We start from the raw sequence: 13,436 nt of genomic DNA, 5'->3' as shown, positions 1-13,436 counted from the left end.
TGTACACTAACGAAGGCAAGTGAGAAAGGAGAGGCGGAAAAAAAAATTAAAACATTAAAAACTAAAAGCAAAAAGCAAAAAAAAACACGAAAACAAAAAATGAAACTAACGAAACGCAGGAGCACAATCAAAAGAGGCACAAAGACAAGGCACACGCAACGAAGAGGAGGCGTAGATGATGACGTGTGTAAGGCAGTGTCGGAGAACAGGGAGACACTCAGAGCAAGACAGAGTGAGTTAGCAAAAGAAGAGGGAAAACAACAACAAAGGAAGAAAGCAAAACAAAACGAAAGCAAAGAAGGGAGAGAAGAAGGGGAACGGCGGGTGCGGGTATGCAAGAAGATGGAAAGCACACGGACTATCAAGTGAGCTCGGAACCTTCGTTCCTGTTGTGTTTTTTTTTGTTTCTCTTGTTGCGTCTCTCTCTCTCACGCTCACCCTCAACACGCACGCGCGCGCACACACAAGACACAAGACACGCAAGCAAGATATTTATGTCTTTACGTATCGCGCCTTTCTCTTTTGCAGGTAAGCTCCCTCTCTCTCCCTCACTTTTAAGTTTTCTTTCCTCGGCGTACTGCAAAGTACTAAAAGAAGAGAAAGTATGGAGAAGGAAAGGACCCTCTGACAGGAGTTCAGATAGTCAGACAACTAAACGATATGTATGTATATGTGTATGTGGATATATGTGTATAGACGCTTATGAGAGAGTCACGAAGGGGTGGGGAGAAACTGCAATGACAAGAAGCATTCAAAAAGGAAAGGAGAGCCCCCACCACCAAGAAGCAAAAAAAAAATCGCAGATGGGCTGGTAAAAAAAAGGGAGGGACGATAGCCATTCGTCTCCTTTGCTTGCCTGTCTGCGTGAGACACCCGGCACGCGTGTGTAGTCGTCGTCGTAATGAACCCGTGCGCGGGGGGGGGGGGGGGCGTGTAGGAGTGAGTAAGGGAGAAGAGAAACCAAAGAGCCACCAAAAACAAGCACGTGCGCCCCTCACATGTCAAGAGCAATGCACAAGGAAAGAACACTAATAAGAAACAAATCGATGTGTGTGATAGCAAGCAAGCTCGGAGAAGGAAGAGGAAAAAGAATGAGGAACCGGAAAAGGTGGGAAAAAGAGAGCAAGCACAAAACAAAAAACGTGTATGCCTCCCTCTCTCCGTTTGAAACGCTTAGGGGCGTGTATGATGGGTCTCAGGGGGATGCGTGCGTCGGCGTATGTGGCGACAGAAAAGAGAGAGGAGTGGGAAGGAGTCAGAACGAGCTGCAGTGAGAAGAAAGGATGGGTAATACGTGAAGGCGGAAGAGGAAGATGTACTGTCTTCGTTGAATGCTCCTTCTTTGTTGCCAACAACGCAAGCACACACACAAGCGAGGACTTCGTGTCAAACCACAATAATGGGGAGTGAGAGGGAGAGAAAGGGGGGAGGTGAAGTTAGTGACTCTTCTCTCTGGCAGTGCTGGCCGGAACGTTGGGCAGGTGAGCGTCTACTTTGGTGCTCACCTTTCCACTTGCTCCGACTCCGCTTTTGCCTCGGGAACCACGGAAAAAAAAATGCGAGTGCCCAGGCAGGCAACCCCCTCCCTAGCCGGTGCTCTGCTTTCTTCTCCAGGATGCGTCGCTTATGTGGCGAATGTTCGTTCTGTGATTCTGCGCGAGTGATGCCGGCTGCCCCTCTTTCTTATTTATGTCTGTGTAAAGACGCTCGATGATGAGGCAAGCTACGGCAGGCGCGCGGACGAACACGTGAATGCGGATGACTTCCCTCTTCGCTTACTGCATGAGTATGTTCGTGGGTGCATGCTAAGGTGAGCATCAGCCGGCACGTGAAGGACGGGTATGAAGAAAAGTTCCCAGTGCGGCAGCCGGCAGCGAGGAAGAGAGAAAAGGGGGGAAAAAGAAGGAAGAGGCTGAAGAGAAGCAAACAGGCGACAGCACACACAAACGCCTGTGGCTTACAGTGTGCCTACTCAGCTAAGCTGCAAGCGCACGGGCGTGCGACCGCGAGTGTGCGTTCAGCCACCACCCACCGCCAAAAAGTAAAGGTGCCACAGCGACGTCTATCCGGTGCGACTGTGTGTCTTCTCGACCCTTTCCCACTCTCTCGCCTTTATCCCACCCCCAAGAGGCGGCCCTCATCCTGTCGAGAGTCGTTTAGGTTCTGCGTGATACTAATAGGCCGGTGCCGTGGTACTGAATACTGGGATAAGGCCGACAAAGCAAGAGAGAGACGTTCTGGCAGTACTGCGTTGTAACGGCGACGCTCCCTAGCAGCTGCAAAGTCTCATGCATGCTGCCAGAGGTAAAACAGCAACAAAAAAGGACAGCACACACTGCAATGACGGAGGCCCACTGCGAGACTGTCGAAAAGGCACTCCAACCTCTATCTTGCGTGTGCCGTCGGCATGAATTTATGGCCTCGCCGACCTCACGCTTGCAAGTCTACGCCTGTTCTCCGCTGCCTTACTATTGTTTGTTTTGTTTTTCGTGTTAGCCGAAGGTGTGCTCGACATGTATACACACACGCACGCAAGCAAGCACACATTGTGACGCAGGATATGCGTGAGAGACAGAGAGACGGGCAGCAACATCACCACCGTAGGACGGTCAAAGACGACAACGATGGTGTCGTGTTGAAGGTGACCCCGACCACTGGCGCCCCGCATGCCGTTACACTTACGCGTTAATGTAGAGTTTTCTTCTGTGTTCTCAATCAAAAACGTACCACACCGCGCCAGAGACAAGTGCAGAGGCAGCGCCGCATAACAGCGCTGTCAAAATGTTCACACCCCGATACCACACGGCACAGCTGTGTTCAAACGACTCCACTACTCGCCACGCACGTGTTTGTCTTACGCAACCGACACGTTGCCCTCGCTGTCGATCTTCAAGGCACCCAATTCGGCCGCTGTCTCCACCGCGTGGCGCACCGACTTAGCAATTCGCTTAGCGTACCGCTCCACGAGCTCTTTCGCAACATCCTTGGTGCGCATGGAGGAGACACCGCTGTTGCGCAGGACGTCTGCCACGATGTCAGCCACCTCTTCGCTGGTGCCTAACAGGAAGGTGGGCACCATGCAGTCCCTCGACATCGTGGAACGCGGCAGGAGCAGTGGCGTATCCTTCTTGCCGGGATGTGTCACCTTGCATTCTCCCTCGTCCTTCACCTCCTTGGGCCGACGGTGCGGCACCGAGGCGGCAGGCGATGCGGTGCCCTTCTTCGCTCCAGGCTTCCAGTTTGCAGGCGACCGCTCCGTCAGGACAGGCGCAGCCTCCGGTAGCGCCGACGACGGCGTCGAGGAGGCTGAGCAAACCGTTTTTGCCTTCTTGTGCGCAGGTGCCACCGGCGCTGTGGGGACACCTCTTCCCATCCCCTCGTCGTCGGAAGAGGAGAGGCACAAGCCAGGACACGGGCGCTTGCGGTACGCGATCGCGCTTGGCTTTTGGTGTCCGTTGGATGCACCTGCACCCTTACCGCTGCTCTGGGTCACCCAGTCGCCGTCGCTGCTGTCATCAGAAGAGCTGAGGTCGTTCATTGGCGCACGCGGCTGGCGCCCAATATCGCTGCGTGGCGCTTCCGCCAACTTGGCGGCCTTGCTGCCGTTCCTGAGCTTTTCCTTCCACTTTCCTTGGTACTTCTCCTCCTCCGTCACGCAGGACGTGTGCCCCTTGACGGTGCCTAAGTCGAACAACTGCATGCAATCGACGCAGGTGAAGGTATCGCAACCGCAGGCATATGCATGGCTCTGCACCTTCGGCTTCTTCACCACATCCTGGCAGTAGTTGCACGTAAACGACACCATAATAACCGCAAAAAAAAACTTCTACTGCCCCGTTTTAGCGTGTATGTTTGTGAAGGATGATCGACCGATAACGACGGGAGGGATAGAGGTGAACGGGATCGATGATGGGAGGGCGAGGGGGGTGAGTGGGTGGTGTCTCATGTGTGCCTGAGTGGGCGTGTGCGTTTATGTAGGAATAGGTTCGTCTGACCTTTGCTGTTGTTCGTCCTTCACGCAAAGACCCCGTTCAGAGCAGCGAGTGCATCGACAAAACGTGAAAATAAGGTGATAGAGGGAGAGTGTGAAGTTCAGATAGGGAATCTGAGCACGGTGTGCCTTCCACTTGATGGAGAAGAGAGACGTCCACAATGTCGAGGCGAGGGAGGTGAGAGGCACGCCCTACACGCCTGTTTGGCGAAGGGTGACCGTATGTTAGTCAAGCACCGCGTCAAGAACTGTCCAGTGGAACACGGGATCGTTACAGAGCGGTAGCATCGAGCGTGTAGGGCAACGCGCAGGAGGACAAGAAGGTGACCGCGCACCATACTGCTCCCATATGCGCCTCTCTGTCACTATACACAGCCGAATAGGCCGAAGTGCCCCCCGCCAGCCTCACTCCCTTCCTTCTCTTGCGGCGCGCCTACACAGGAAGGCAGCAGTTGTATCTCTCTCTGTCCCGAAGCAACGCCATCGCATCCGACCATGCAATCTGCACGCACTCGCAAGCGGCCCCTAGTTGCACCTTTGCTTCGAAGAAGAGCGCCACACCCTCCCCTTCCCCACACACAGAGAGAGACAAGCCGCTTATGTTTATGCTGATGTCTTTGTTTGCTTGTTTGTTTCCGACGTGTATGTCACCTTCAGCCATTTCATCCTTTTCTGTGCTTGTGTTACCAGCGCCTTCGCGTTTTCAGCCTTCTCCTCATCCGGAGAGCAACGCAAAGAACATAGAAGAAGAGACAAGAAGCCGCAACACTACCTCAACGGCCACGCGCTACGGCATGGGCAACTTCCTCTGTGACGGCGGCGTCGCGCTCCGCTCGCTCTCGCTCTTGTTCGCGTAGGCTCTGTTGCACCCTAGAGAGAGAAGACACAGAAAAAAAAAATGCATCCGAGTAGCGAAGATGAACAGAATCAGCCAAAATCAAGCAGCAAAGCCTTTAAAAGCAAACCGCCAGCCCAACTAACCATACGCAAGCACACACAGAAAGAAAGAGACATGCACATAGATGCCGCACACCCGCACACCCACACAAAACCAAAACCCAAACGTGAAGCACAACCGCACTGCAGAACGCCAGCATGCCAAGCTCGCACAGAAAAATAAAACAGCGAAGGTGAACGACAACATTGCGGAAAGAAAATAAACAAACAACTCAAAGAGGGATAAAAACGGCGGCACACAGAAGACAAGAAAAAAAAAGCGTCAACGCGCGCTTGTATATGCACGCTTTGTTTCTGTTGTGAGTTCGGTTGTGTGCACGTTGTTCCGTGGCTGCTTGTGCTTCTGTGTGTCTTCATACATATCTGCCTGCGCGTGTGCGTGTGCGTGTGTGCATGGACGTGGGCTTTGATTATCAGCAGTTGCGCGAGTGCGCATACGCACACACACACACACACACACTTACACAAGACAAAAACAAGGATAAAGGTGGAGACAGAGAGAGACACAAGCACGAATCCACGCACAAACACACACATATGCACGCACACTGGGATACTAAGGACACAACACACATGGCACACGACAAACTTTACTAACGACGCGCACGAGAACATGCATACATGCCACACATAAATACATACAAAAGCATCGACACACAAGCACGCAAACTTCAACGGAAGAGAACCCCATCGGAAAAGGAAAAACAAAACTGAAAAAGGCACAAAAAGATGGAAGAAGAGGTACGAAGAACAATGACAAGATGGGGAGAAGAACTACAGGCAATCCCCTCCCGCCAAAAAACAACACACAACAACGAAACTGAAAACATACAGATGGGGAAGGCAGAGCTCGCAGGAACAACCAACACGCACGCGCTAAGTGCATATATATACATATATATATATATATATGGCGCAGCAAGAGAGATGAAAGAGAAAGAAAGGAGTTGAAAAAAAAAAACGACACAAGCCTCGGAGGCAAAAGGGAAAAAGATGGAAAGAAAGGGGAGACGTTTCAAAAGACCAAAGACTAACCAGATTCCACCATCGTTCGGCTTTCGTGTCTTTTTTTTTGTAATGCGAAACAAAGTATCCCTCGTCGTTGTTGTCCTTCTTTGGTTGTTTGTTTGTTTCTTGTTGTTTTCTGCTGTTTTTTTTTTTGTGAGGGGGAGGCGAGAGGTGAAGGGAGAGGAAGGGCTTTTCCATATCGTTTTTTTTTCGCTTGTTTTTCTTGTGTTTGTTGTTGTTGCCCAGAGTAAGCTCTCCAAGAAAGGAAGACAAAAAATGTAACGCAAAGTTGACAAGGACAAGCCCCTTGAAGCGCTGGAGATGAAAAAAAAAGAATCATGATTACAGGCCAACAGAAAAAGATACAAGAACAGGTGCGAAGGAGAGAGGGCGGAGGTGCAGGAGAAGGATAGGTAGAGAGAGAAAGCAAGCGGCTGTGTTGCTGTTGCCCCTACCCGTGTTGGTTTGTATTTTCTCATCCCTCTCTTCGCTTATTGACATAGGGAGAAAATGAGAACGGATGGTGCCGATTGCGTCTGTGTATACGCATGTGTGTGCGCGCTTTTTCTTCTTCACTTATTCCGCCACCCTTGCGTCTCGCCAGCGTTCTGCTGCCTCTGCCCACCCCGCACCCCTTTTCGCCCCCCCCCCACACTCCGATTTTCGCTCAGTGGCTTTCTTCTAGCTCTTCTCGTTGAAGAACACCAGAGACAGCATGCCTGTGTGCATGTGCTTGTGTGCTGTGGCTGCCTTCAGCTGCAGAGCCAAGAAGAAAAGCGGCGAAGGAGGAGGCAAAACGAAAGAGGAACAGAGAGAGAGAGGAGCCACCGTAGACGAGGGGCGGGCGAGGAAGGCGAACGCTTGTGCGCGCGTGTGTTCGGGGAGAGATTCAAAAGTGCCGCCACACATGGCGCACGTATGCAGACATATACATAGATATGCAGGCAAAGGGGGATGTAGATGAGCACGAACACACATACACATCACCCCCACATCACCGCACTCGTCGCTGTGATGGATCAGCAAAGTGTGCATGAGAAAACAACACAAAAAAAAATTACACGCAGAGTAGGCGGCGCCAAAGTCCCCAGAAAAGGCAAAAAAAAAGAGCGGAGGAGTACTTTGGACACAGGTCACTGTCACGAGCAACAGCAAACAAAAAAAGGGGGAGAGGATGGGGAAGGGGGGGGCAACAACAGCAACCAGAAAAAAAAAGGAAGGTTCGGGTACGCAAGGCGCGCGCATCAAAGAGGTATTCAAACGCGCACACACATACACACACACACACACAACAAAAGTAAAATGACGGTTGTGGTTCAGTGGCGGCGCGGGGGAGACTTGTAGATGTGCACGAACGGAAAGTGCACGCATGAGCAAAATACAGTAAAAAAAACGTGCCAGCTGACCTTCTCTTTCTTCTGGGGTCTTCCGCGCCCCTTCTCCGCAGACATCGGCGCAGCTGATCTCTAGGGTACAGCTGCGGATCAAGACAGAACAGTTCCAATGCATAGACACACAGAGGAAAAACGTTCGGTGTCCACCCAGCCATGTGCACTTTCGTTTTGCTTCCATCGTCCTCGTTAGACCGCTGTTGCAGTCTGCAAACAAAAAACGTTTTCTTCGGTTTCGTGTTCTTCCCTTTCCAGCTATCCCGTGGACAGAGAGGATAAATGAGGGGAGAGAGGACGTTCAGCGTGGCCCAAGGGCACGCAGTGGAAAAAGAAGCTAGTCAACAAAAATGGGAGAACGAAAGTCAACATATCTGCGAGTGAAGAAAGAGAGAGCACGCCGGAACCGAGATGGAACTAGAACCTACAGCATGCCAGCAGCAGCTACCACACATCTCCCTCTCCGCTCTCACCGGCGCTACCTGTATAAAAAAGCTGCGTGTGCACGTGTGGGTGAGTTTGGGGAGAGGGCAGGTGCGTCTTGTATCCCTCTTACTTTTTTTCCATGCCTGGATAGTATCGTCTCGGTACTCTTGTCGCTCCACCACCACCTCCTGCCACCCACTACCTTTCACATTATTGGCAAGGCAAATCAGCAGACGAAGAGAGGGGTAGAACAACCGAAGCGAGAACGGTGGAAATCGGAACAAAAAGAATGAAGAAAGGAAAGCAAGAGATAGACGGACTCGGGAAAAAGACAGCAGGGGAGGGGGAAGGGCCGTGTGTGTGGGGGGAGGGAGGCCGAAAGAGAAGGAGGCAAAACATTTATAGGGGAAAATGGAGGCGGGGAGGACGACTTGATGCCAGTGAGAAACGCGGGCTTGATTTCGCCCCGGTCTTCAAGGGAAGAAAGGCACCCTGCGCGCACTTGCTTGCCCCGTATCCTCACGCATGCGTGCGCGCACACGCAGGCACACGTACAAAGAGAGGGGGTACGAGTAGAAGCGAAGACGCACACACGCGCACAGGAAAAGAGGGGTAAAAGACACACGGCAATCAACCACTTCTTTTGATCGTGCAGGCTCAGGGACACAAAAGCGTGTCGCGAATCGAAAAAAAAGGGGTGGAAAGGGTCAGCTCAAGTGTCACGACGAAGAGGAGCTGAGACGCACGAAGGAAGTGAACGAGGGGAGGGGTTGGTGAAAAAGAGGCGTGTGATGGCTTTGCACTTTTCTCTCTAGAAGAGGGGAATCACATGAAGAGGGTGGACGAGGGACCGCAGGGGAGTGCGTGTGCGCCTTTGGAGCGTCCGCCTTCATGGTTTGCTTTCCACGTGATAGACTTGGTAGAGCGAAGTACGATACGGTCCACAAGCAAAAAAAAACACGCTAAGAGAGAATAGAACACTGAGGACTAGGACAAAAGAGACCAGAAATACTAGAGAGACACACGCACACACTTGACAGACAGACAGAGAGCGTTTCGCGGGCGTGCGTAGGAGAGATGTAGAGAAGGAGCATTCAAGCGACAACAGGAGTCAAGAAAAAATCGAGAAAGGAGGTCTCCTCAGCATCACTAGCCAAAATTAACAACGGAAAGAAAAAGAAGTGGAGTCAAAGAAGAGGGAAGTAACAACAACAAGCATATAAAAAGGTGATGGAAAAGAGGAAACAAGAGAAAGATAAGGATGTACCGTATCAATCAAAGGGAAAACATGCTCTGGAGAAACCGCGAAGCGTACAGGTGTGTCGAAGGGGCCACCAAGGGTACACAAGACACACAATGAAGGGTGAAAAAAATGAATGCGTTGTTGCACGGGTAAGAGTAGGGTGTTGGCGGTGGTGTAAAAGGAGGAAAGAAAAATACACGTGCGGGAGGTAAAAGATGCAGGAAAAGAGAGATCAGCAGCGTGTGTGTTCCCACCTCACAGCAACAGAGAGCTCTGTAGGTGTACGGGAGTGGAAAAACAGGAAAGAGGGGGAGGGGCGTAGCAGCTACCTCTGTACGTATTGGAGGGGGTCCCTTGCTTTCTGTTTTGAGGAAGGCAGATAATGGGCACCCGTCATAGCCTACCTTCGGGAAATACCAAAGAGGCTGAAAAGGAGACGCGGAGATGCGCGAGGAGCGAAACATAGCACGAACGAAAAACGAAAAGAAAAGGAGGTGGTGTGACAGACAGACAGATGCGCTAGATCTACCAGACACGCTTACACATATACGCGCAAAGAACAAACATGAAAACAATTTTGCAGTTTCCGTCCAGTGTGTGTGTGTGTGTAAGTGCGTGCGGGCGCGTTCGCGTCGCCAGTGTTCTCCTTTTCTGTTCTTGAGTCTCTATTCGCCGGGTCTCGGCTCGATATTGGCGGTGCTGCGGCACACAGACAGCATACACGTCCCAATCCGCAGATGCAGAGAACAGCAGAGAGGACAAGGAGTGAGCATGCACAGCTGTTTGTCCCCCCCCTTCCACCCCCTAAAGTAGAAAGCGCAAAGGCAAAAAAGCAGAAAAAATAAAAGCAATAAGAGACTGGAGAAAGGGAGGAGGAAACATAGACGGGAGAGGACTTCCACGCACAAGCATACCTGTGAAAGCGAGACGGAGCAAAGAACGATGAAAAAAACGCATTAAATGATACCTGGAGTGGCGTGAGTCGCATAAGCGAGAGAACACAGAATCGTGCGCATGTGTGTGCCTCTCGGTGGGCGGTTGTGTAGGTGCGGGTAGTCGAGTGCGCGCGCACCATCTACTTTTAAGAGATCGCCTGTTTACATAGCCGTGGTAGCACAGCGATGCGAGGCCCACGCATACACAAAACACCAAAGCCGAAAGGTGGAGAAAAGGGAAAAGGCCAGCACACTAAAAGAAACAACGAAAAAAAAAAGATAAACAGGTACATCACGACTTCAACTAGAGGGATGAACATACAAACGCAAGCTTGGCTCTGACGACTTAGAAAAGCACACAGCGCGAGTGCGAGGAGAAATAAAGAGGGAGAGTGGAGGAGGGCGTCAATCAAGAGAACAACAAAGTAAACAATGACAGCATACACGCGCGCGTGAGCGAGAAAGAAAAAGAAAACCTTGAATTACAAAAAAAAAAAAACAAAGAAAAGCAAAACAAAGGGGGGAAAACGTCCCAGTGAAGTCAGTCAAGGCAAGCCACGGAAGGGAAAACGGCACAGCGCAGAAAAAGAAATATGTGAGCACATTTGCACATATACATATGTATACCTATGCATGTATATATATATATATATGTCATCGACGCAGAACATATATATTCGCAGAGCACACAGCGCAGCCTGCAAACCGAAAAACAAAACGCCGACCACACATATAGTAAAACACGAAACTACAAAAGACTCCCGCTTCCGCGTGCCCTCATGCGATATGAGGGAGTGAACTAAAAGCCGTCGCCAAGCACACGGAGGAGATGGCTTGGGGGAGGAGTAGGAGGGAAGGGGGGGGGCAGACGATTCGGCAATCGTAGAGCACGCGCACAACCGCAAAGCGAACAAAGCACGCATGTCCCAACGACAAGACGCACACAAGGGCACATTCTCGTCGCTGCGCATACACAACAGCCAATGGAAAGGGGGAGGGTACCCACGTCCGCGCATGCAAACAAACGACACACGAAACGAAACAGTCGCGTAGGGAAGGAAAGGGCGAGGGTGGAAGTAGACTCACCAACGCGCATGAGAAGAGCAGTTCAACCTAAAAAGCGAAAAAAGGTGAGGGAGGAGAAAAGGATCACATTCATGAAAGACGAGTTCCTTATCACGTCACGTTGGGAAAAGAAACAAAAAAAAATAGAAGCGCAATAACAACAAGTCGGGAAAAATGAAAAATGGGAGAGATCAGAAATATACCTAAAAGAGGGAGGAAGGGGAGGGGGCATAAAAAGAAATGAGGAGGTCATGAACAAGGCACACACACATACAAAGCTGCCGAGAGAGAGCGAACGCAAAACATAAGAAGAGAGTGTGCGCGCGGTTGTGAAAGGGAAGAAAGAAAGAGGTGCAAGTGGGGAAGAGCACACCGAAAGCAAAAAGAAGAAAATAAAGGGAGGAAGAAAAACAACAGAGATGAGCAAGCCGCATTTATGTGTGATACACGCAAGCATGAAATAACGTACAAAGAAACATGGCACACAAATATAATATATATATATACATTTTAAACAAAAAAGAAGAAGCTAAGGGGAGGCAAGAGCATTGGAGCATGACCACACACACGCACACACACAAAAATATTGACCGAAACAGATAAGCGATAAGCAAGGCAAAAAAAAAACAGAACGCATGTGTACGCGTACGCAGCACACCACACAAGAAAGCAACGGTCGGGTCTACATATATGTTACTGAGTTTTGACGAAAAACCATTGTGAAGAGTAGAGGGGCAAAAAAAAAGAGAAGATAATTCAAATCCAAGAAACAAAAGAAAGATGAAACACACACACACACACACTGTAGAAGAAGCTGTGTCGCACGGAGGCAAGAGAGATAAAAGGGCGGGAGTCGAAAAGCAAACCACATCAACACATAGCAGCCGGGAGCACGAAAAAAAAAGTGGAGCTTTGGTGGAAGTTGTCGAAGGATGTGGAGGGGGGAGGAGGAGGAGGAGGGGGGCAGAGAACAGAGAGCCCCGTGATTGTAAGCTGATCAGCTCCACCGAATTCCTCTTTCATTGATAACTCGCCCGTTGTACGGAAACACGATAGGGTTCAATATATATATATATATATATGTACATGTATGTATTCGAATCGCGAGAAGAGAAGGGAGCCTCTATGTTGAGGGAACAGCGTGTTTATGTACGTGTGCGCGAGAAAGAAGTCAACATCTGCAAGACGCTCAGAACAGGAAGAACAAAAAAGCACCGAGTCGTAAAGAAAGTACGAAAAAAAAAGACGGAAGCAAGCGTGCGTGTTAGAGCAGAAGGAGAGAGGGAGGGTCAGGGAAGGGGCCCGTCACATACAAGAGACAAGAAAGAAAAAAAAACAAGAGCAAGCGAGGAAGGAAGAGAGAGATAGCAAGGTAGAAGGCACAGTAAGGGGCTCATGAAGACGACTACGTCTTCGTCACATACTCACAGGAGAGAAGAGACGCACATAGACGTCTATCCAACCACAGCGTGCACATTCCGCCATCACCGCTTCAACGAGGGCACGCACGAGAGAGAGAGATGGGAGAGACATACACGCACACACAGACACAGACACTCAGATGCATGCGTGCACATCCCCCAAACAAGAAGGAGCGTGCGCATGCGCATGCACGCGTAATAAATGCAAACGATGTACCTGAACGGCAGAGTGAGAGAAGAAAAAAAAGGACGAAAAGGGGTTAAGAAAGCATCGAAGCACGTACACAACAGCAAAGAGCGACCATCTTTCAGGCGCACACTTTTCTATCTCCTCCTCTGCCCTTCATCCTGCCTGTCACTCGCCTGTGCGTTGACCGAAAGAACGGTATGGGTGGGGAGAAGCATTAGGAAGGGAAGGAAGACGGAAGAGCTGAACAAAAAAACGGAGACACACATGATGGTGCCACTTCCCCGCGCCACCATGGGAATGAGACGGGTCAAAGGACAACGGGAGCCGGCGAGACAGAGAGATGGCATTACCCACACACAGATAGATACATACGCATACGCACATGAAATTACAGACCTGCAAAGAGAAAACAAAAAGAGCTCTCCGGAAAACAAAAAAAAAGACAGTGAACACACTACTGCAAACGACATGCAAGACTGATTAGCAGACCAACAGGCTACCACACAAAAAGGAACGCAAAAAAAAACGGAAGGGAAAAGGGACCAAAGAAAACGAAAACCCAAAAGAGGAGGCGGTGGCGTGGAATCGGTAGTAGAGATCATATAGAACGAGAAGGACAGGAGTGGCAAGCACTAAGACAGAGGTAGCAAAAACGCGCAAACCATATAGACACGCACGCACATCGCGAAAAAAAAGAAAAATAGGTGCTCCGTAAGAGAGAGATCAGTCACCGTTGTTGCAAAACACACTCACTTATGCCCTCCAGCGCGCACGTGCATGCCCTCAATCATATTTGGTCGCGCATGTTCTCC

At 50.4% G+C, this 13,436-nt stretch overlaps 1 protein-coding gene across 1 annotated transcript; it reads right to left on the bottom strand.

Annotated features, from left to right (window-relative positions):
• Nucleotides 1-2,854: 2,854 nt before the first annotated feature.
• LINJ_29_1510 (putative RNA binding protein) lies at nt 2,855-3,805 on the bottom strand (the record flags this gene model as incomplete). Its single annotated transcript, XM_001466632.1, has 1 exon — nt 2,855-3,805. One exon carries the CDS (start codon nt 3,803-3,805, stop codon nt 2,855-2,857), a length of 951 nt encoding a protein of 316 aa, XP_001466669.1.
• Nucleotides 3,806-13,436: the final 9,631 nt, after the last annotated feature.

This window comes from Leishmania infantum, chromosome 29 (assembly GCF_000002875.2).
Source record: "Leishmania infantum JPCM5 genome chromosome 29".
Classification (NCBI taxonomy): domain Eukaryota; phylum Euglenozoa; class Kinetoplastea; order Trypanosomatida; family Trypanosomatidae; genus Leishmania; species Leishmania infantum.
This window is presented reverse-complemented; position numbering and strand designations above follow the sequence as displayed.